Source organism: Haliaeetus albicilla, chromosome 21 (genome assembly GCF_947461875.1).
Source record: "Haliaeetus albicilla chromosome 21, bHalAlb1.1, whole genome shotgun sequence".
NCBI classification, from domain to species: domain Eukaryota; kingdom Metazoa; phylum Chordata; class Aves; order Accipitriformes; family Accipitridae; genus Haliaeetus; species Haliaeetus albicilla.
In genome coordinates, this window is record NC_091503.1 from 24,314,575 (window position 1) to 24,339,068 (window position 24,494).

Below are 24,494 nucleotides of genomic sequence, written 5' to 3' on the forward strand. Positions count from 1 at the left end.
AAGGCTGCTTTTTTTCTAAATTGTTTTCTTTTCAAAGGGATATTTACTAAAGAAGCACAGTGTGTATGATTGAGTGGTTGGAATTCAGTGAAGCTTTAGAAATCTGAGATGGGTTCCCTTGCACTTTTCTATTCACCATCAGAAATTTGTAATCCTCATTTTAAAACAGAAGCATTTCTACACAGTCAGTGTGAAAATACTGTAAAGCACTGACTTCACTTGAGAAATAAATAGTTGAAAATCACAATGTACTCCCATAGATATTTTCTCATACTCCCTGCCATTGAAAATGTAATGAATAATGTATTCTGAAACAGGCAACTCGTTAAAGGACAAAACCAACCCACCTCTTCAATTTATAGGACAACAAGTAAGGCCTAGTTTAGTAAGTTAGTACTTTTCAGAGGTGTGTTTCCTATTGCAGTTTTAAAAATAGTGATGTCATTTTGGTTTTGAATGCAATTCTTCAGACAATACTTTTATTGTGGAGTGGAAAGGGTTTTTGTCACTTTTTTTTCTAAGAAGCCATATTGCGTCTTAATTTAAATTTTTTGCCTATAATGTTCACAGTGTATATGAAGACAAAAGAGACATTACAGTTTTGTCTAGTTCATAGTTTAAAAAAAAAGTTATAATGAAATATAGCAATAGAGAAGACAACTTTTGAAGCTTCAGTAGTTAAAACATAAAAATGTATGCTGCTGTGATATTACAAATTTTACTAATACACTTCTACTCATACTTCTACTAATACAGTCCAAGAGTCCTGTGTCCTGTTTCAAAAACTGAATGTCTTCTACATTTGAATATAGACATGCTTTGTCTTAAATTTTTCATTTAAGTGATCATGCTGGTTTATAAGAGTATTGATTGTATTCTTCTGGCCTCTTTGGTCCAATGACTGGCAGGTGCTTTCTAATACATTTCTTTATTAAAACAGAAAAAATTAATGGCTTTGTAATTAAGACTGATCTCCTGTCAAAGAAATAAAATGTCACTTATCACAGGCGGATAAAATATTCTCATCTCTATTGAACAAAGTAAATGTTTTCTGCCGAAGTTTAAATTATTAAATACACTGAAATTGGCTAAGCCACATATGCTTTCCTAAAGGTCACAAAATTCATTAAGCATATAGTAAACCATTGATTATTGTGACTAGAAATCTGCAGTGTAGATTACAAATCCTAAACTAGATTCACATTTACTATAGGGACCAGCCATAGCTTGCGATTACCTGTTGAGAGTGTTTGTTCTTTTTTTAATCTTTTGAAAGTCTTGGTTTTTTACAGTATAGGCAGAATCAGATTTTTTTTATTTTGGTGGTAGTATTTGGAAACTCAGTAGTAACTTCAAAATGAGGTGAGATCCCAAACATAAAGCCCAATAGTTAGTGAAAATAAAATGTTTCTAAATTTTAATTTTAGACATAAATCAACACTTTTCATTTTTTAGAAATACTGTGTAGCTGGTTTTTTTTATGCTGTTCCACTAAAAGTAATTTGTAGGGAAGATAGTTGTGTTGGTTCCAAATCCATAAATGTGACTAAGTCATAAATATTGACTCCAGTGTTTTACCCTGGTTGAAATTTTCATCATGTGAGGTTTTGTCTTCTGTTTAGAGTTGTATCTTTTTTTTAACATTGCAGCTGGCAGTGGGTAATATTCAATTATTTCATATCAAAATGCAAGCTTAAAATAACGTTTAGGTCAACAGAATTTTACTCACTGGCTAAAAGAGCTATAACATTTCCAAAATATCTAATTTCCTAACGTTCATATACAATACTTTACTGCTTTTACCTTTACACCAGGTTGTTCAATTTCTGTTTATTATTTCATATACATCTTGGTATAGCTGCTTAGGAGTTTTGTGTAAATTTCCATGAAGACTGTCTTCTGTGATACCTCTCCTGAGCTTCAAAGCAGTAGTCTGGGGTTTTTTTTTTGGGGGGGGGGTTGGTTTGGTTTTTTTTTTTAAATCAGTTTTATGTAACTGGAGACTTTTCAGTTTGCTTAACTAGATTGAAGTGTTTAGCTTTGTATTGAATGAACTGTCACTGGTATGCTGGGATTCAAAAGTTTTGTAGGACGGTGCTTATTAACTCCCACCTTCATCTGCAAGATGGGCGCTCTTGCAGATCTGCACCTCCCCAAGTACTCAGTGGACTTTTCTTTGACCTAGTATATCAAGTCTTTGTAAACAGTTAAACATACCGCTAGAAATGAGCATATGAACTTCATCAGTATTAACACAAGGTACAGGTTCAAGCTGAAATAGTTTCATTTTGGAAGAATGCTCTGACTTTCCCTGCAACTTCAAATTTGACTTTTTAGGCTTAGGCTTTACAGTTTTGTTGGTAAATAGTGGAATAGAATTCCATGCTATTGAAAAAATCTTCTGACTTGATGCTGTTTAGGTAGCCTTTAGCTGAACAGTAATGTAGCACTCTTGCAAGAAACTGGCAATTTTGAGGTACTGCTACTTTGTTGTGCCTACCAGAAAGACACTTTGAAACAAACTTGCCTGAATATTTTTTCCTAGGGCATAGGCTTTTACATAATTGAGTAATAATGTTGGACTGATAACAGCAATAAATACCTGTCCAATAATGTTGATTTTCATGCAGAAGTCATTGTAATATTAACTGCATTGTACGATTAAAAGATGGAGACACTCTTTAAATCTGGCTTTTTGATCTATTTTGAATCTTTTAGCTTTGAAACAGTTGATTATCCATTTTCTCAAGTCTCAGTGTTCCAAGTTGAGTAGCCACTTCTGATCATCCTGCTGGAGGTGGCATGTTATCCTGGCCTACTAAAGAAAGATGTGAAGTCTTTGAAGATTCAAAACTCTATAAAATGCATAATGTTCTTAGCATTGTAATTATAACTAAAGCAATGTTGAGAACATGTGTTTGCTGAACTGGTGCCTTTAATTACCAAAGGAATGTCTGCATCTGTCGTTCCTTTGGAATATGGGACAATGTATTCTGTGATAAGGTGACTGTGTCTTCACTTGACACTTGGACAATTATCTTGGAGTTTAGACCAAATCTTTGATTTATTAATAAAAATATCTTATGTACTAATACTTAATGCAAAATAATCTTTTGAGAAATCTAATGCTGAGCCTTTCTTCTAGATTACCTCAAAAGCCGATGTTGTTGTTCTGTTACAAATTTTCTGTAGTTTAAAATTTCTGAAAACTTAAACTGTGGTTGCTTTTGTAAAAAGCTTGTCTTCCTATGGAAACTGAAGGATACTGCCTTATTCTGAGATTTCCACATGATAGCCATTTGGAAAGAGAGCAGTGTCGCTTAGCCTTACTTGCAGGATCTTTTCTGTAGTGTTCGTTTCATCTTCCTAAACAACATTTATTCTTGAACATTGAGTAGTTTTGCTATTTTTAAGACCAGTGGGAGATGGTAATTTTGAAGGACTGCGTCTGACTTGATGGTAGCCTTTGTCCCTTTGAGAACAAAAGGACTTCAGAAAGAAGGCAGAAGAGTTGTAGAGCTTGCAGCCCTGCAGGAGGAGACACTTCAGTGGCTGTGTTGAGGAGAGAGCATGCTGAGGGACTTTGAACAAAAGTAGCAAGGAGTTCATGTATACTGGTTTCTGTATGTGCTCCTGACAGGGCTGAAGTCTTAGGGTATTCTCACAGTGACGCAGAACAGCATGGTATAGCCTACTCAGTTTTGTTACTCTCTAGAAGTTCCGATGACAAAGACTAGAATAATATTCTTGTAAATGGTTTCTGTTCATTTGATGCCGATGGGTTTTTTTAATTGTTATTATTTTAAGGCCAGGATAAGAAAATTTTTAAGACAAAAAGACGTCATGAGACAGATAAAATAGAATTTAAGTATTGGTACTTAGGGAAAAATTAAGCACTTTTAGTGCTGTATTTTTAGGAAGAAAAGATTTAGCAGTTAAAAATGAAAACTTAATGTAAGCAATGAAAGCTCAGATACAAACTTACTTTGCTTTTTTTATTGATAATGTAAAAAAAAATTTTCAAAAACTGTTTTAACTCATAAACAAAGGTAACTATTTTGGACATAAAATAATTGCAAGATGCTTCTACAAGCATCTGAATTCTGTTTACTGTTAAAATTTCAGAGTAAATCTTTGTACAGTGATCTTGATTAATATTTGTAAAGATTTGATGAGTTCGCATAGTCCAGTTTTGAAAATACCAAAATTGCTTTTCTGGAGTGAAGAGAGGCATTAATATCAAAGGATTTTTCTCAACAAAAATAGCAGTATAATATTAAAATAACTTATAGTGCATGTAGTGGTTGGTGATGATATATAGCCTATTGTGCTATATAGTGCTGTAATAGTACCATATATAATAGTATGCCATATAATGGTTTTATATCTACTGTTACGAAAAAGTGAATTTTATGTACATTATGGGTACAAATTTTAAGGCATTTATCTATTTTGTGTTTTTCATTTTAGGTTTTATATGAACAGTTCAAGTTTTTCTTGAATCTCTATTTTCTCGTCGTGTCCTGCTCACAGTTTGTACCAGCATTGAAAATAGGCTACCTGTACACATACTGGGCTCCTCTGGTAAACAGAAAAATATTATTAACTAGAAGTTTTGGTTTTTTAACTTCAGATGAAAAGTTCATGTATATGTACATTTCATAAACTTGTACCTGGTAAACTACAGTGATTAAAGTATGTAACAGAAGTAAAATGCTTCTTTGAAATTGCAGTATTTTGCAGCAGGTACTCCAGAAGCTGTTGTTCGATAGCCCTCCCCTCCACCTGCCTACCACACTCTTGCCCCTCATGCTGGAGGTCGTTTTTGTTAACCAGCTAGTCTGAATGAGTAGTGCTCCTTTCTGGCTGCTGGTCACTTGAGAGGTTTTAACCAACCAACAAAACCCCCCCTAGCTAGTAGAGAACCCTATTTGGTAATGTAGGTAATTTGTGTGTTAAATTTCTTTCAGTTTATTGTTGTTTGCTCACTGTTTTGTTTTCAGGCTAGGTCAGAATTGAAAGCATAAATTTTTTGCATTCCTTCTGTATTGGGTTTAATCATGTCCTTTTTCCATAAAAATGGAGATAAAATATTTTAAGCCATGGATAAAGCGGGAGGAAAATGCGTCTTGAAAATAAGTCATTCATTAAACACGCTTTTCCTAATTGATTGCCCTGCCAGTTGCACTGGCTTCCTTTCAATATGTCTTTTTATTATTGAGCCCTCTGCAGTATTTTCTTGGGAAACTGTTCAAACCAGTTGCTTCTGACTCAGGTTTCCTAAGGTTTGAAAATTGTATTCTCTTCGGAGGAGGCCCTTTTGGTAGTTTGCCAGCTATATTCCATGATTTGGAATTCTTTTCTTGTTTGTAACCAGATCATTACCTTCTCTTTCATCTTCCTCCCAGCCCCTCCACCCCAGGTTTACAAGCATGACAGGAACAACAAATGCTTTATTTTCTAGATTTATAAAAAATGGTATTTTTCAGTAGCATTTATTCTCAATGGTATTCAAGAGGAACAGTGACATGCTGACTGCTTGAGTAAAGGTCGTTCTTAACAAGTCAATAGAGTAAATATTCTGGATTGATTTCATTGTTTTAATTGTTGCAACATGCGTCCTTTTAAGTATTGATAAATGGAGACAGTGTCCGGGAGGTTCTTCACACCTCTATTTCCAGACAACTTTTGGCTTTTGCTGCAACAAAAGCCACTTCCAAGACAGAAAGCTTGTTCAACAGTGGGATTTGAAATGGATATTTACAAAGGTCTTTGTCACTGACCCAGTAAGAAAAGACAGAAGTCAGCCTTGTCTGGGAGTTGGTCTCTTCACAGTGAAGTGCTGTGTACAGCTCTATAAATTAGTGGGGTAGTAAGGAAAAAATCACTTAGCATCTCAGCTAATCTCCTCCCTGCCCAAAGAAGGGAGAAAATACTGTATTTTGCAAACACTGGTAATCTGTTCTGTATAGACATGTTTGTCTTATTCAAGGATATTTTGAATGATGTTTACCAGTTTTCACATACAGCTTGAAAATACAATATCTCGGTGCTAGTGGTACCCCTTTTTTGCTAAACTCACTTGTTTCTACTTGAATAGCTTTTCTACTAATGACTAACCTCCAGGTAAAAGAGATTAATTGGACGTTGAGTAAGGCTCAGTACGTATGGTGAAAATATAAAAAACATTTAAGTCAGACCCATTGGGCTGTCTTTGTTGCTTAACAGATATGTTTGGTTTTCTTTGAAGAGCATGTAACTGCTGATAAATTTTCAGTAATAATCAGAGGAGTAGCTATGGCTTGGCTTGTATTTTCTCTCAAGATTTTAAAGGAAAAGAAAAATTGTTTGGCCTGATACTTTTAAAACCAACTGAATAGAAGTTGACTATGTGCTAAAAGGTTTTGGTGGTTTTTCAGTGGCGTGTGGGGTTTGGGGGGGGTGGTTTTGTTTGGGGTTTTTTGTTTTGTTTTGTTTGGTTTTTTACTTCAACAGTTTTTACAACAAACAGGCATAATACACTTAAATCAAGCACTGGAAAATATATGGAAAATGTATTTGAAGGTGCTTCAGGAGTGCCTTTTTTATGCTGCTAAAATATCTATACTGCCAAAGCTTGTGAAAATGCTGCTGCCAGGAAAGGGGACCCTACTGCTCATTCAGTTATGCCCTAGGAGTGAAAAGGAATGCATTTTGCAAAGGCACTTTTTTGTTCTACATAGTTCTAATATAATTGTTGTAGCTAATGTAAACCTGAACAAACAAGAAAGTGTTTAACTATAAGGTTGCAACAGAGTAAGCCTTGGAATTTGGGGCTGGAACTTGAAAACAGCCTTTGCTATTGAAAGGGAGAATTTTAGTCAAGAGTCCTTTAGGAAAACTCTACACCTTCACTCCTTTCTTATTGCTCAGAGATTAGGGGAAGGTTGGCAAAAAGTTTGTCACCTGCAAGAAAAGTCTAATGGGATAAATTTCCTTCTATAGAAGGAAAGTACTGGTGGGCGTCTGAGGCTAGATAGATAATCTAAAACCTTATCTGTTGGAGGATTTGTGAATATTTGAATTTTTGCCATCTTACAGTAATGATAAGATCCCTTTACTGTTGAAAATATATTTCCCTTTCGCTGATGTAGAAGGACTGAGTGCTTAAGTTTAAGAAGCCAGAAGACCATACCTGAGGAGGTTTAGAAAGAGAGAGAGGAGAAACTCTTAACATGCTTATCCCTGAGCTGTTCTGTATTCTTTTTAGCTTACCATCATGTAGCTCACTCTGCACTTCCAGCAGAAGCTGCAGTGGCACTATCCTGTCAAAGTAGCAGCCAAAGCATTTTGATACTTAGTTTTTCAGAACGACCCCCCCTTTTTCTTTGTCAATATTTGTGACATATTGGTAAATAACTACGTTTAAGATGGCAAAATTAATTAAACTAGCCATCCATTTACCTTTTCATTTCTGTCTGTGAGGAAAAAGGCAGTGAACTCAAAATTAGAATTGGAGACTTTTAAAATGCTTTTGGTAAAGCCCTAAAATTTGTGTAAGATAGGAAAATATGCTTATTGAACTATAAAGGCTGTCTGTAGCTCATCCAAAGCAGTTTAATTTTTTAAATTTCAAATTATACCTAAATTACATATATTTGGAGATGTAGTTATTCTAATTATATTTGTACAATGTACAAGTATGATTTTACTTTTTTTCTTTTTTGGAATAAACCAAGATACTATTTTAACGGATTGAAGAAGACACTAAAATCCAAATGAGAAAAAATAAATATTCTAAGCACGTGTTCTTACTCTGTATAGTGTTCCTACTTGTGTATTTCTATTCTAGCACTTTGAGAATTCTGAATTGCATAATTATATCTTTAACAGGGATTTGTTTTGACGGTCACAGTGGTACGGGAAGCCGTTGATGAATTTCGACGTTACAAGAGAGACAAGGAAATGAACTCACAGTTATATAGCAAGCTGACAGTACGAGGTTAGCAAAACCATTTGTATAAATCCTTAAAATATTTCATCTTTTTCTTATATATACATTTACAGATTTTCAGTTCAAAGAAATAGCTAATAGTTTTAAGCTGCACTATTCAGAATGAAACTAATACTGAATTAAAAGTGCATGATTTCCCTTAGATAAATACAACTTAAACTTGATCTGTTTAAGAAGTGTTGTAAAGCTTTTGTTGTTTTTAAAGGAAAGGTGTACGTGTATAATTGTATGTATTTTTGAAGCATTCTGCTGTTTAGGACTATTACTTCAAAGTGCAGTTCTCCTCTGAAATTGATACCGAACAGTAACTCAGCAACAGTCAGCTATGTATCAAGTGTATATAGGAAATAAAGGATCAGTAACTAAGAAATACAGTCTAATTAAAATTCACTAGAGCCTTTCAAACTTGGTGGATATATTTCTGCTTAAGAAAAGGAAGATGTATTGTGAATCAGCTTCAGTATCAAAAATGCTGATTTCAATTTTTGCATTATGATTTAAAATCTATATGATTATGCAGTAGGAACAGGCTTTTTTCTTTCCAGAAATTAATAAAAGCAAAAATCACAGTTATGTCTTTTTTTGGACTCAAAAACCTTTGACAGTTTTTCACAAAGACTTTTAAGGAAATGAAGCACTTCAGCTGTAGAGTGACAATTAAGTTTGGTAGGATATTGTAAATTTTAAACATGGGCATAAGAGGAGAAACTATGCACTCCTCTCCACTTTTATGTTGCTTAGCACATTTTACTGTTTAGATTCGGAACAGTGCCACATAGAAAGGTGCCAGAAAATAATGAATAACCTATTATCAACTCGAACTGTAATTAATAACCTTACAAAACAACATGACCTTGCTATTACACTCAGAAGTTATTTTGCTACAATATCCTGGGAAGTCTCTATTAAGGATTTTCCTTGGCATAAAAGTTCTAGAGGCGGGAAGTTGTTAAGGAATGTGAGGTTGTGTCTCAAGCAGTTAGAGTATATGGCATACATTGTGCCAAGTGTAAATTCTGTTCAGTAATTCCCACCATACATTTCATTGCGCTTTTTAGTGAATCTTGGTGAATATCTTCTGAGAGTCAGTGGGAAGAGTAACTTCACCAGATACAGGAGTCTTAGTTAGAAACTAAACTCTTGGAGTAGCTCTAGGTTATATTCTCTCCAGGAAAAAATGGATGAAAAGCTTATAATGTAACACAAGTATGTGCTGTCTTAGCCCGTTTTTTAAAGTAGTTGGAAGGTAAGTAAACAGGCAAGAGTCTCATTAGTGATGATCTAACCTAGCAGCTGAGAGGAATTTATACCGCTTCCTCGCAGTATGGAGACTTGTATTGTTTTCTGGAGTTTGCATATGGAAGGGAACAACTGTAGGGAATATTTGCCATTCTTCCCTTCCTTGTCAGCCTGAAATAGCTTTATCAACATTTAGACATAACCACTATGGAAATTTGCAAATGGGATAGCTATCATTTAACACAAGTGGTTGCACTGCTGGCCTCCAGATCTTTATAGTCTGTAGTACAATCTGTAAAGAAGTGGACTCTTAATGGCTGTTCTTTCAAAGTTGTAATTTAACCTGGTAGTTGGTTTATTCATTTTTTGGATCTGTTATAGTAGGCCACTGAACACTCACCTTTGAAATAGTACAATCCTACCCCATTCAGCAACTGTGTTAGTAATCTGAAATTCTTAATTCTGGAAGCACATGTATAGGTTATAGTTACCACTGTGATGTAAATGTCAAGACTGACATTTGCTGTTTTAAGAGCTAAGTTTGGTGTCTTTTGTGCTTCTTTTTTCACTTAACTTGTTTAGAGTTAATATTGGAGTTTCTGGTAAATTGCTAGGCATTTAAGCAGCATTTAAGTAGAAGTTTTGGAATCCTGATTTCTTCTTTCCCAGCTCATGAAATATTTCATGAGGTTATGTATATTTGAGAAACTTTCCATTTTGTAGCTTCTTCCAGAAATGAGGAAGTTGATCGGATTTGGTCACCTTGACACAGCTGTTTTCTAGATATGGAAAAGAGATTTTTAAAATAGTATGCAATAGTATATAGGTAAAGCCCAGCAGCTATATCAGGAACTGACATGTAGAGAGCAGTGACTTGGTCAAAAGAAGTTTTTAAAATGCCCTTTTTTAAAAAAAGGATATCAGCTTTTACCCACAAATGTGTATGTATACTTTGACTTTCAGGTTTTGGTGTTAGCGCCATCATGAATTCATACTTGGCTTTTGTTCTGTTTTGTGGTTTTTTTTTTTTTAAGACCATGATATTCTACAGAAGTAAAGATTCAAGATCTCTGCTTACCATGAACTCTCAATCCCATGTTGACAGTGGTGTGATTGATGACCTAACAATGTTTTGAGTTGTGGCCAATTTTATGAATGAAAACATTATTGCAGTCCCCACTCAAAATTAAGATGTACTAAAAATTGCCCCAAACACTTATATAAAATAATGAATAGATGACAAATTACACCTATCCTTAGTATAGGGTTCTTTCATAATAAGGCATTCTGAAAGTGAAAGGTATCATTTTCAGGCAAAAAAATGGGACTTCCTGCTATGATAAAATTAGATGAAGATTTTTACAGGTTATGAGAAGGATTTAGGTTTTTTCTGTGCAAATTAATGAAGTAAAGTCCTACACTTCTGCAAACTTTTTCTAAATAACTTTTAATATAATCTACCCAATTTTAATATTGGCAGTACTCTTCAAGTGGAAGAATTTGGTTAGGCTTACTATACTAACCTACAGGCTAATGGTTTGGAGAAAGAAGGCTTTGTTACTTGTGAATGAACAAACTTGATACTGATCTAATTAAAAGCCTGAAAATCAATGCCACTCTTAAGAGTTCCTTTTCAGAGTGGAACTGCACTTTATACTGCTTTAGCATCTTTTTTTTTCCTAGTGATTTTACGACTTGTGTAGGTTTTACAGTCTTTTCTTTGAAATAGGTATTTTTTCCATCTCAGAGATGGAGAAACTGACATAGAGAGGTTAAGCAGGTTGCCTTTTCTCAAATTGGACAGTAGGAAAACTTAAAGTTATCAAGGTTCAGTGTTACCCTTGGTGTAATTGTACCATTTATGGAAGATGAGAATTGAATCATTTCTAGTTAGTTGTTTTGCAAAATTGTTTGTTTCCTATAGGGAAACAAATGTGTTTGTAGCAAGAGAAGCTACTGGGATTTGAATTGTGATTAATTACTTGTATGAAGATAGTGTGGGTAGGCTGATTTGTAATTTAAAATCTTTTTATACAGTGTTGCAATAGACTAAAATCAGGAAGTCTTTGACTACCTATCAGTGTTGACTTTCTGTGGAGTCATTTTTAGGCTCAGGAACCCCTAAACAGGTAAAACATGTGAATGTATCACCTGCATGTTGCTAGTGTAAGAAGTACCAGCTTCTTGAAGCTGGTGGATTCACATTAGTGACTCTTGAAGACTTAGAATTTCTTTTTAGTAATTCAAGACATTGAATAAATATTTGTTCTAATCAGTAAGTCTTAGGGTTTTTTCATAATAATGAGCTGTTCCGATCAGGAAATTAGGTGAGAATGGGACATCTCTTTTAAGTGTTACTCAGCTGTACTTAGGCAGCAATGGCCAGCTTAATGTCTGTAGACTAATTCTAATCCATGAGGTATCCAGTGTTACACGGCTTTCTATTTGCCATGTAACATGGCAAAGCTCAGTATTCAGTCATCCCTTGGTGAATTTGCTATGTGTAACTTTGCACTTGTCAAGAAGGTGAACCTGCTACACATGAAGTTTGAATGGTTTCTACTTCTTCAACCGTTTGTGGCAAGTGATAAAACATGCCAGTCAGTAAATGTATTGAATTTTTTTGTGAGCAAGTCAATTAAGCATACTCGTCTCTGTGTCTTTCATGTGAATTTTTCCCTTGTATACTTTCCTAGATTATGGTATTGAATCTCTTAAGTTGTTCAGTGTATGATGCATTCTGCTGTCTTAATTTTTTTGAGATGTTTGTTGCAAAATGTACTTTCCTTTTTTGCATATCAAAGTCTGCAAATCCTTAATAGACAAGTTTTCAGTCAGCATGCAAGTTAAAGTTGGAGGGAGGAAGAGTATCTGCCTGTAGAATTGAAATTATCTTGCTATTGAAGATCCTGTCAATTTAATTGCCTTTTTCTGCTTCAGAGCAGCTCACCTGCATAACCTTTTGTAGAGCAGAAACTGCAACGGAAAAAATTTTAGACCTGTGCATGCAGGTTTAGGAGGACTTATGTTTTTCGTTCCTAAGGGACTGTTATACTTTTGGTGCAGCTTCTTGTCTCGTGCGCTTAGGTATGACCAGTTAAGTGCCTATGAAAAAATGCTGCTATTCTGCAGAAGAATCACCTCAAGTTCATGAACAGGCTATTATCTCTTTTATTAAGCTGTCAAAAGCCAATTGGATAATAAAACTGTAAAGCAATTTTAACTCTTTTTCCTTTCTCATTCTTGAAGTTGGGGGTCCTGCCTGCCCTGACCCTGTCCTAGTTAGGTTTGCCCATGCAGTGTTACTGAAGTTTTGAAGAAAAAAGGTCAAGAAGAAAATAGCTGTAATAGTGAGAACTCAGAGTTGCAGAAGAGGCATGCACTTCATCTCAGGATGTTTAACATGATTTTTGGAAGCGTTGCAGGACTCTCTCTCGCTTTGCAACCTGCAAAGCAAAAGAAAAAATGAATGTGAGGAGAGATAAGATTAATGAAATAATTCCATCCAGGCTTCAAATGTGAAACTTATGTCTTTGCTGTATACTTAAAGGGTGCTTAAGAATGTAGTGAAGTTGAAATTATATGCCAAAACTGTGTGAAATTGAGAAAATATGAGTAACTGCTATACACAAGAAGAGAACAAAGTGTGAAATCTAGTATGTTTCCTTTAAAATTGTATGTTGTGGTTTAAACCCCAGCCAGCAACTAAGCACCATGCAGCTGCTCACTCAGTTTCCCCCCACCTAGTGGGATGGGGGAGAGAATTGGAAAGAAGAAGGTAAAACTCATGGCTTGAAATAACAACAGTTTAATAGAACAGAGTGGAAGAAAATGATAGTAATGACAACGATAAAATGACAATAATAATAAAAGGATTGGAATATACAAGTGATGCACAATGCAATTGCTCACCACTCACCGACTGATGCCCAGTTAGTTCCCGAGCAGTCATCCCCTCCAGACCAACTCCCCCCAGTTTATATACTGGGCATGACATCACATGGTGTGGAATTTTCCCTTGGTCAGTTTGGATCAGCTGTCCTGGCTGTGTCCCCCTCCAGCCTTCTTGCTGGCTGGGCCTGAGAAGCTGAAAAATCCTTGACTTAGTACTACTTAGCAATAACTGAAAACATCAGTGTGTTATCAACATTCTTCTCATACTAATCCAAGACATAACACTATACCAGCTACTAGAAAGAAAATTAACTCTATCCCAGGTGAAACCAGGACATTGGAGAATTGAGAAGTCTGAGACCGCTACAGTGATTTGAATTTTTTTTTTATTTTATTTTTGAACTTCTGTTTATGGAGTGGGAGCTGCTCTGTTCCTAAAATGCTACCTTGCTCAGTTTCTCTCAATTGACCTTTTTTTAAATTGCAAAATGGTCTCTTGTCGAGGCAAACATTTTTCAATCATTTATACCTATGTTATTTGCAACTTTAAATAAGATTATGTTTGTTAGAATGTCTTGATTATTGTAATATTTTGCATTTATTTGAAATCTGTATTGAAACCTCTTACAATGTTAGAATTTCATCTCTCTTCAGGAACAGGTCATCCTTTGGCTTTTTAAAAAGCTACTGCATTAAAAAAGAACAACATTATTTCTGAATCTAGAGGTACAACATTAGGTCTTTATTGCTTGCAGTATTTCACACCTGCCGATAACTTCATTCCTGGTATTTAGACCATTTGAAACAGATAATTTTTTAAAGAATTGTATCAATTTAATTTAGCTGATGAGGGAAGCAGTAAGCAACAGCAGAAACAGGATTTGAAATTTTAACGTAGGAAAGAATTTCAAAATGAGGCCGAAAGAAAGGAAAACGTTAACGGGACTGTTTTGTTCCACATTTTTGCAGCATCCAAGAGATTGGATAAGAAAGAATGAAGGCTTTCCCTTTCACCCAAGAGGAGATAGTATGGAGAGAGGAGCTAGGAAGCTTCTCTCTAGAGTTTTATATTGGTGATTAAAGACTAACCTCAGTTCACTGTGTAAGGTGGAGTTTGAAAGAAGGACCTAAGGACAGTGCTTGCACTGAAAGATCAGCATCCTCACCTTGGACTCACTGTAGCTTTAAGCTTTTCCCTGCCGCCCTCCCCCGCCAGCTCCACATTATATTATGTATACTCTAATTTTGCTGATAGCTCAAGCTAATAAAATGCCAGGTAAAATTTTCATATGGTCTATACTTGACTCCTTTCATTCTAGACTTTTATATTTACGGGTTAGAGACAAGCTCTGTTACCAATTCCAGAAGCAGTACTTCAGACAGGACTCAAGGTATCATGGGTAAGATGTAGTAGCAAATTAAAAAGAATTTGAAAGTGCTGCTCTCAGAAGTTACTGTTTTTTCAGGAGTGGCTTGCGTTTGGGTAGTAGAGACACTTTTTAATAAAAAGAAACAAAGTCGTTTCTGATATACTATATACCCACATTTTGTTTACTTCGTTTCTTAAATTTTTATGTGAAATACTTGTTAGCCCATATGAGATATTTATTAGTTTTTCAAATCATTGCAATTCATTTCAAAAGGCTTTATCTTGGGAGTATAATGAATTACTACAGACACATTTCAATGTTCCAGTTCTGCATAATTCTATATGTTGCTTTAGGCGAAAGCCTTGCGCCTTGGTGGACTATAAAGTCTGGATGCGCAGCCACTTCTGACAGCTTTGGACTTTTTATTGGTAATTACACAGATGGTGAAGAGTGTTTTGCTACGGAGATGTTTTTAGAGAAAAAATAGTTTGCAAAAATAATTTATGCAGTGAATAACATTCAGTGTCTTTTTTTTTTTTTCCCTAAATGCATTTTCACTAAGATGTAGTATTGCATTATTTTAATGTTCTCTGAAATGGTATCTAATGATTCTCTTTTTTGCTAGTCTAAAGGAAAGTGTTATTTGTTGACTTTTCAAAATTTTAAGCCACTCTTTGAATTACTGCCATGTTTTACCATTTAGTTTTTAATGGAATATATCCTGCCATTCAGATTCATTGTAGAATTAATTATCTTATGTGTCACAGGCCACTTCCTTACATGTGGGGATATACAGGATGCTCTAACAAGACATGTTAGTGTGTAGTGAAGATTGTATTCTGTAGTGTTATACTAAGCCACCTAGAAAACAATCTGATAAGAGAACTTTTCAATTCATAATGTGAAATGCCCAGGATTGCTAGACTGACTACAAGCAAAGGTGCAGTGTAGGTTCCTGTTGGTATACTTGGTACCAGGAGTCTTTGCTTTTTGTGTGCCCTACATCATGTTGCAAATGAATGTTCTACCTTCTCTTGTCCTCTGAGGCTTAGTGTCTTTTGATCTTTACTGTAGATGCTGTTAGAAAGTGACTGGAAAATTCAATTGTTTGAGTTGATAAAATTGCTAGTAATTGCATTTGATTAGTATCTCTGAATGGTTTTGGACATATAGGACTGCATAGGTGGCATAGATCTGAGACTTAATGCAGTTGGTACTAGGATTTTTGTGTCTGTTATTACTATAATCAGTTGACTGACTTGGTTATCACACTGATAAACTGATGAAAATTGTTAGCAGAAGAATTGAAAACAAAATAGGACATGCTATCCTTTTGGTAAAGCTAACAGACTTAGAAAGCAAAGTAAACATTACAATGTTTTTCCAGTATATACTATTCACTTCTAGTCAAAACTTGAGAATTTATAAGGAGAATTCACAGGCTCATGTAGCTAAGCAGACTAAATATGTTGATCTGGTATCAGACTGTTCTTTTAGTGGTTGAGCTTTAGTACTTGTTACTTTAGATAAAAAAAAAAAAATTGTCATGAGATTGACACTAACTTAATTTCCATAGGTGTCTTGAAACTCCTGTAGAGAACTGCTAATGTTTCTTGCTACAGCTTTTTATACCTTGGTCTTCTGCTACTCCCTTCATCCTCACAAATGTGTTATGGCAGAGTTAGGAGTCAGACTGAAGATATAATTTTTTTTATATCGGCGGGGAGGGCGGGGGAGACGTGTTTTTAGCAAGTGAGAAGTTGAACTGATCATTTTCTGAAAGACTGGCTTTCAGAAATAACTTTGCAGACAGGCCAAACAAAAGTTCTGATTTTCCTCTGACATTGCACATTTTAAAAACACTAATATCATGGAAAATGTATTAAAAATTAGCTGTAGGAATACATTTATTATTGACTGAATTAAACTTAAAACAGCTGTTACTTTTTCATGAAATGCAGTTTTAAAGAGCAAGTACTGAAAATAATTATGCAGAACATGAATCTTACTACGTTTGACTAACTGCACATATAAATATAAGGAGTTTTTTGAGGTTAGCTACCTGATATCTCTTCTTTGAGACTTATGATGAGGAGGTCTCAGGGATTTGGAACCTAGCTTAGTTTTTGTTTTATACTTCGTATAACTTTGAGAGATTGATAGAATGTGCATTGGCAAACCTACTATTCATAATACTTTTGATTAAACTCCAAACTGATTGCTGCTCATCCTGTGCTTTTGTGGGTCTGCTGTTCTACTTTGTTGAGTCTGATTTTTATTTAGAACCCTAGCACCTTACCATGTTTTGACATACTTTTCATTTGATAGCTGCTGATCAGATACCTGCTGCTTGGTATCATGGTAGTGTTTCTGATGGTAAAAGATATTTCGTATGGGTGTGTGTTTCAGCTCATCAGGCTGTGTAAATATGTATGTGTTTATATCCTGAGTTAACAGGTTCTGAATTTATCACCTGTTATATCTTGGAAGAGGATATCCATACGTCATGACTTGTCTACAAGTTGGGGGGTTGGTTGTTTTTAACCCAGGGAAGCAACTTTTTCTGGAATTGTAGCAAGGACCTGGGACTAGGACTCCTGAATTCTAATGAGATCAACAATAACTCATTTTGGGCAGTAGCTTAACCTCTCTGTCTCAGTTTTTCAGTCCATCAAATAAGAATGTTAAAACTTAACAGTCTTACAAATATTAATACCCTACAGACCATACAGAAATCGAATTGGTACATGTGCTGTGTATAATTTTGAATGAGTTGTTCACAGCAGTTACTGAATGGGCAGCTCTAGAGAACGAAAAACCTCTGTTTCAGCTTTTGATATTTTACTTTTCTAAAATGAAATCTTCAGGCATGTCTTCTCACTTTAGAGAGACTTATGCCTTTTCCACTATAATTGCCAAGAAGTGTCAGACAGTGCCAATTACATCAGTAACTTCAGTGGCCAAGCAAAGCTACCTGTTGGTAACTGGGCTGTGACTGACAACTCATGTGTGTGAGAATGCTCCATGACTGTAAGCCTAACAACTCTTGACTTGTCAGAAATAGAAGTGCTGTCCAGTAGGAGATGTGAAAGACTCCTTTTTCCAATTTTACAACTCTGTTATTGATACTATAGATCAGACTTGAGCATCTTCCATACATAACTTCTTTTCCTCTAATACTTCTACAATAGCTAACTAGTTACAAAACTAGACTCTTTTAACCAGTTAATTATTTATTCAAACAGATGAAATCTCATTATTATGTGTTCCTCGGAGATCCATTTTGTATAAATTGTAACATTTTCACCAAACAATAACGTCTTTAAGTATAACTTTCATTCTGGGATTTATATTCTTGTGACTCTCTATTAATGTCTGCCTAAGTTGATTACATTTCTTCTTCTTTTTAAGGTAAAGTGCAAGTTAAGAGTTCAGACATACAAGTTGGAGACCTCATCATAGTGGAAAAGGTTGATACTTTTTAAATATATTTTAGAGACTAAAGATTATTAACGTGCTAATTACCTTCTGAAGAAAAGTATATCGAGGTACTTATCTGTGAAGTACTAACTAGCTAGTATTCAAGTCTTATTTGAGAATCTTCAAGGAAGTCTATTTTTTGATTAATTAAAAGATTAATTGAATGTAAGCATTTATATTTCCTGAGTTGGTATATGCTTAAATTTATCTAATGAAGGGAATACAATTACTGAATTAAATTATCTGGCTTGTGCTGTGGTGAATGTTCTAAGCTGTCTGATTACTGATACCTTCCTTCTGATGCTCAAATCAGTGTTTTTCTGTGTCTGAAGCCTTCAAGGACAAGTTTTATTTATATAGATAAATATGTTTATATTATATAATTATAATAATGTATATAATGTTATATATATAATTAAATAATATAAAAGTTTATATATTTTCAAAAAGGAGAAAAAGCTTTTCAGTTTGGTTGCAAATGGTGGATGAGAGCTGTGAACATTTTTCCCTCTATGCTAGTATACTAATAAAGACAGTGTTGCTTATTTCAGTTGGCTTTCTGGGGTACTAAGAAATTATTGTGACCTTGAAAGTCAACTTAATTTTCGTGTCAGAGGAAACTCTTTTTACTTAAGTTCATTCTGGAAAGGTGACTCACTTTCTGGGTACCAGCAAGTGATTCCCTTCACACTTTGTATTAGAAAGTTAATCCATGGAGATGCTACAAGGAGGCATCTCAAGTTGAAGTTTGTTTCTACAGCTTTGTTTGAAGTGTTGTATGGCAAGTTGCAGCTTGGCAGAAAAATCCTTAGTGGAACCTAGTCAGTGACTAGACTTTTCTAAACTTCTTGGTGTTTTTTTATTCCTACTTAGTGGAGTTAATTATTTCTGATAAAGGAAAATCCTTCAGCAAATATGGCCTCCTCATATATTTTGTGCTTTCTTACCTGTTAACACCTCTCCTTTTGGTTGGAGAATCTGGAGAACTCATAAATTGTTAGTGGATAGAGATTATTTTCTTTTATCCAGCCATGTATAAGAAACCCCTCTTCTGTTTGTTTTGGAAACCTTCTGTTTCCTTCCTTTCTGTTTCTTCTATAGTCCAAAGAAAGAACAATACACCCAAGTTTCACTTGGTTTGCTGCTCTCAGCAGTTTATACTATTTCTTGCCTTTTTTTTCTTTCTTTCTTTCTTTCTTTTGTCAGCTCTCTGTACCTGATATCTTTTGGGGCCTGTCTGAGCAGTATATACTAGTGTAGACAAGATTAGCACTAATGTGTCTGGCCTTTACATCTCTTTTGCCTTACACCTTGCTATCTTAGAGTGCAGGTGGAGTGAGCTTGCAGCTGCTCACTTGTGCCTGTTCCAGATCTTCTAGGAGACTGAGATATTTGCTTTGATTTTTATTAGGAAACTTTTTAGGACTGCCTTAATCTCTAAACCTGGAGTTAATTATTATAGAGCGTAGGGAAGACTCTAGTGACTACATAGGTAATCTGCCTTCCCTGAAATTTACTGAGATCCATCAGTCTGTTGAATTATGGTAGAATTTGGAAAACGGGAATTACTTTGGGGATCAATCTGTCTTGTATGAGGTAGGTCATTAGCATCTATTTCAGCATTATTGGCAGCAGCTTACAGATCATATGTTGTGAGTACTTGAAATTTCTAATGAAAAAAAATGTGTAAGGATTTAGGGAAATGAGTAGAGTTCTTTCTGATGAAGATTTTACTCGGGTATGTCAGTGAGATGCATATAATTGTTTCAATGTTGTATTTCAGCTTCAAGCTCTGTCCTGCCCCAGCAGAGCTTTTTTTCATTTTAGCCTAGCTGGGGATGCCGTCAGACTAATGAAATTAAATGTTTTCTGGTTCTGTTGAGAAGTGTATTTTGTTGGAGCAAGCAGTTTTCAATTTCAGAGTATGACTCTTAAGCCAAAGAACCAGTCGGGAGTGAAATGTTCAATTGCTCACTCTAATGGCAAAGGAAAAAGTTAACATTGTATTTGACTGGAAGATGCATCAACAGCATTTCTGCAGTGAAATTAATGACTCATTTGAGCTGGAGATCCATATGTTAACTAGTGACTGCATCACAAAGACTAACAACTTAAGTGAAAGGCTTTTCTATATTTAAACCTTGAATATCCTCTGATTATTGTCTTTTTAAAAAAAAAAAAATTAATTTCAGAGCAGCTCTAAGTGACTGCAATGTGCTTAAAAGAGTTTAGTTCCAAGTAATATATCTATTGTTTCAACTGAAAATTTTGTAATGCACTGGCACTAGGGCAGGAAGAGGCCTGAATGGAAGAAAATATTGCCTGTTTTTAAAAACTAAAAGGCATTTGTATGTTAGCTGAAAAACCCTCCTCTGCCTTGAACAGACGTGCTACCTCCTAGATGTTCTCCTTGGCTTTATTAAGATACAATTTTAGTTTCCAGTAGGAGCACAGGTGTGCATACTGTTCCTAAATAAGACAATTGAAGGGATGATGTAATGAGTTCAGGTAGCTTATTGACAGTTCGGAATAGATTTCGGAGACATGAAGAGGGCATAAAACTTAGTAACACATTTAGTTAATAATTGATTAACACATTTACTTAATAACATTTAATAATAACAACACATAATAGTGTTTTAAGACGTGTGGAACAGTAATGCTTTATCTTAAAACTTTGAGAGCTTTTCTTGGAGCTGTAAAGGGACACAATTGTTTTTTCTTAATCTCAGTGAAATTAATCCAGTATTTATAAGGATTGCAGTTAATGCTAGCATGCAGTATTGCACAGCATGCAGATGTAAGAAGACAACTGGGCAATGCCTCTTCTGTTTATAACTCGGAAGCAAGCAGGAATATTTTAGTCAATGAGAAAACTACATGGTTCCTTACATGAATGGAGAAGAAAGTACGGTAAATGCAAAATTCGGAGGGTCTGTAGCTATAGGTGATTGTAGGGGAATTGGAAGACTGACTAGGGAGCTGGAGAAGCTTATGTAAATAACAATTCCGTGATAATAACATGAGGAAAATGAAAAACTACTTTGAAAGCTGTTAGAAATGGTATTTTTCAAGCAAATATTGTAGCCTGTGTTGCAGGGAATTATAGGTATGTTTGTGGGTTTTCTTGTTTTCCAATCTGGCTAGTATTCCTGGATGGCATGAAGTCAGCCATGGGAACCCAGAAGCTGAGAGGGTGCTTACCTTGTGTTGACCGTTGGCTTGCTGTAGTTAGAGCTCTAGGAATGAATCTGTAAGTCTGCAGCATAGACAAACACTGAGAGGAATGGAAGCCCTCCTTTCCTGGAGCTCTAATTCTGCCCAGACTTAAGCAAAACAATGTATTCAAGTCATTTTCATGACTTATATATTCAAATTTCAGTATATATCAATAAACATTTCTAGCTTCATCTCCATGGTAATTGAGATTACATAGTTTCTTCATGGGTTTCTGAATGCTTAAAGTTGTATGTGTTGTCATTTTAACTTGTTCCACTTTGATAAATATGACATGAGAGGGCTAACATGATTGACATATTGCTGCTGTTTATCTGTGACAATGTACAACAGAACTTAATTTTCTCCATAATGAGGTGTTAAAGATTTTTGTAGCATACTTGCCATCTGTTTCTGTGTAGTCACTCTTTTATACTGAGTAGGTACATCTTTGCAGGGGGATCTTTGCTCTCCAGCATCAGCAGTAACAGTGAAAATGTTTTTTGGTGTCTACTACTCCTGCAGTACCTTTCTGCCCACTTCCAAAATACAGAAAACCTAATGAAAAACAAGATGTCAGTCTTAAATACTGTTGTGGTTTTGGTTTGGGTTTTTTTCCTGACGGAGAAAGTAAATACAGGACAGTCTCTAGCCTTCCCTACATGGAAAGATACATTCAGATATGTTCATACAGAAAAGCTTACATTATTTTACAGGGAAGAGAAACAAGCAGCGAGAACACATTAAAAAGACGTAAAGTCAAGATGCATTTTTTCTATTAAAATGTGAAGATGATCACATGACTAATTTGATCGCAGTCTACAACTTCCTCACGGGTGGGGCAGTGCTGATCTCTCTCTGGTGACCAGCGATAGGACACGAGGAAATGGAATGAAGCTGCGTCAGGGGAAGTTCAGGCTGGACATTGGGAAAAGGTTCTTCACTTGAGAAGGGAGTTTGGTCCCTGGAACAGGCTGCCCAGGGAAGTGGGGACGATGCTCTTAGTCGTACGGTTTAGTTTTAGGTAGTCCTGCGAGGACCAGGGAGTTGGACTCGATGATCCTCATAGGTCCCTTCCAACTTGAGACATTGTATGATTCTGCCCAATTTTGTCCGGCATAAAGACTTGAATCTTGGATAGCGAGTACCAGGTGAATGTTTCGTTTACTGAATGTGAAACGTGCGTTCTCTGTGGAAGGTAGTAATGATTTGTAAAAACCCGATACCTTATTTGGATTATTAGAACTTATATTTAATTCAGTATTAAATCATTTGACTGTTATTATTGCAAAATTTTTGGGTGTTGGTCAAGTGTTTTTGCTTGTTTACAAGTAACTGGAAGTTTGTAGGCATGAAGCCAGTAACCTGCAACTTGTGTAATGGATTTATGTCAGAGCTGGCAGGGAAGCAGCAAAAATGTATAGCTAATCTATATGAAGACTGGATATCTGTTTAATTGTTATTGTCATTTAAGGAAAGATTTATTTAATTTTGAAGTTACATTTTCCCTTTCTTCTTTTTTTTCTTTCTTCTAATAGGTGCATAATAATATATAGTAAGGTTAATGTTTTTTTCTGAATCTGAGTATGAGATACTCCTAGTTGAATCTGGGCTCATGATGGATAATAAATTTCACTGCATGTTTAATTATTTTCCGTTGTAAGGCAGGATTCCAAAAAATGCTATACTAGCTGCAGTTGTAGGTGAGCAGCATCTTCAAGGTGAATACTGTTGACGTACAGACAAGCACATGAATTTTTAACTTTGTGCTTTTACAAATAAATGGGAATTGCTGCAAATCAGGAAGTATCCATGCATGACAATGTATAATTTTGAGGTAAGAGGTGGGTTTTTTGCTAACAGCATAGGATTTTCAGGTAAGCCAGAACATGCATCTATTTTCTAGTGTTTCCAAACTTGCTTGTTTTCCAAGCATCTTGTTTGCTTGAGATATTACCATCTCTGTAGCCCTTCATGACCCCTCTATACTGAACTTTCCATCAATAGAGAATACAGTTGCAGTTGCTTCCAGTCCCACTTCTGAATTGGTGTGCTTGAGAGTATGTTACAGGGAGTGGCAAGAGGTACCTTCCTCCCAGAGATTTAGAGAGTTTACATCACCTTATTTTGAAAGCTGAGCCCATATAACACAGAATCTGGCAGTTGACTCTGACAGATCTACTCAGATCACACTATTCCAAATGGCACTGTTGTGGCTGCACGCTGATCTCGGGAAGGTTTCTCTGGAGTAATGGAAAACTTTGCCTACGGTATCCAGGATGTTTTGTGGTCAAATAATATTGCTATATGAGCGTGGCTTCTCAAGAACTAAGACAAATGTTAGAGTATAGCATTATATATGGGAAAAAGCATCAGCTTCTTCAGTGGTGTTGTCTAGTGTAAATACACATTCTCCATTGAGTGAGACAACATGAATTTTTTTCACTCTGAACTGATTTTTATGGATAGTCAGGCATAGTATTTTGAAGATCCCACACACTAAGTGTCATACAGAGCAGTGCTTAATTATTGACGGATGTATTTTGAGCTGTATTATTGGAGGGCACTATGAGTGTATGTACTTCTAAGATATTTCTTTGGACGCGCAGTGATGAAGGGGAAGTGCTGCCTTCAAAGAAGTAAAAGGTGGAGGCGGGTTAAAAATGGGAAACTACGTGTCTGGTTTCAAATCAAACCAGTCTGAGAATGCTGGGTTTCTTTCTGTTCATAGCAGTGTTGTGTCCTTAAATGTTGGGATGGAGGACTGCCTTGACTCAAATGAACAAAAATACCCCTCTGTGTTGATTCTTCTAGGAGGTTTTTGAGAGTGTTTGATGATGCTGTGGTCTGGGCTATTGCCTAGATTCCTGTTGGGATAAATACTTTCAGAGCTGCTACGTGCTGTATGCACTTGAATTTCATGTAAAGATAATTTTGAACCCGTTACATTTTTCTTTGATAGTTACATCTTTGTAATGCCCCATAGAATTCATATCTTCCACTTTGATACAGTGAATCAAAGTATTGTGACTAGGATTACCCTTATGAAGTTTACAGGCAGGATTCTATATGCTGTGTTCAGTATGTGAGATGTTCCATTGCTCAGTGTCTTGAATTGAAGTTTCCAGGTTAGCTTGACCCCATCTTTATTGCTGTTTCTTCTGTATAAAACAACTAACCAGTTTTCAATAGCTGGTAGTTTATGCACAAAATAGAGCCACAGTTGAATTATTATTGCTGTATTAATTTTGCAGTTTGATTATAATTGAAGTGTGAAATGGGGAATAATTGTGTAGTTTTGA

At 35.5% G+C, this 24,494-nt stretch overlaps 1 protein-coding gene across 2 annotated transcripts in view; it reads left to right on the forward strand.

The window, feature by feature from the left end:
- Nucleotides 1–24,494, forward strand: part of ATP9B (ATPase phospholipid transporting 9B (putative)) — a 169,333-nt gene that overhangs the window by 26,479 nt on the left and 118,360 nt on the right. For both annotated transcript variants that reach the window (XM_069809226.1, XM_069809227.1), the window contains exons 4-6: nt 4,471–4,584; nt 7,873–7,981; nt 17,908–17,966. In XM_069809226.1, the coding sequence (XP_069665327.1) occupies nt 4,471–4,584; nt 7,873–7,981; nt 17,908–17,966 (282 nt within the window). The remainder of the gene's footprint in view (nt 1–4,470; nt 4,585–7,872; nt 7,982–17,907; nt 17,967–24,494) is intronic.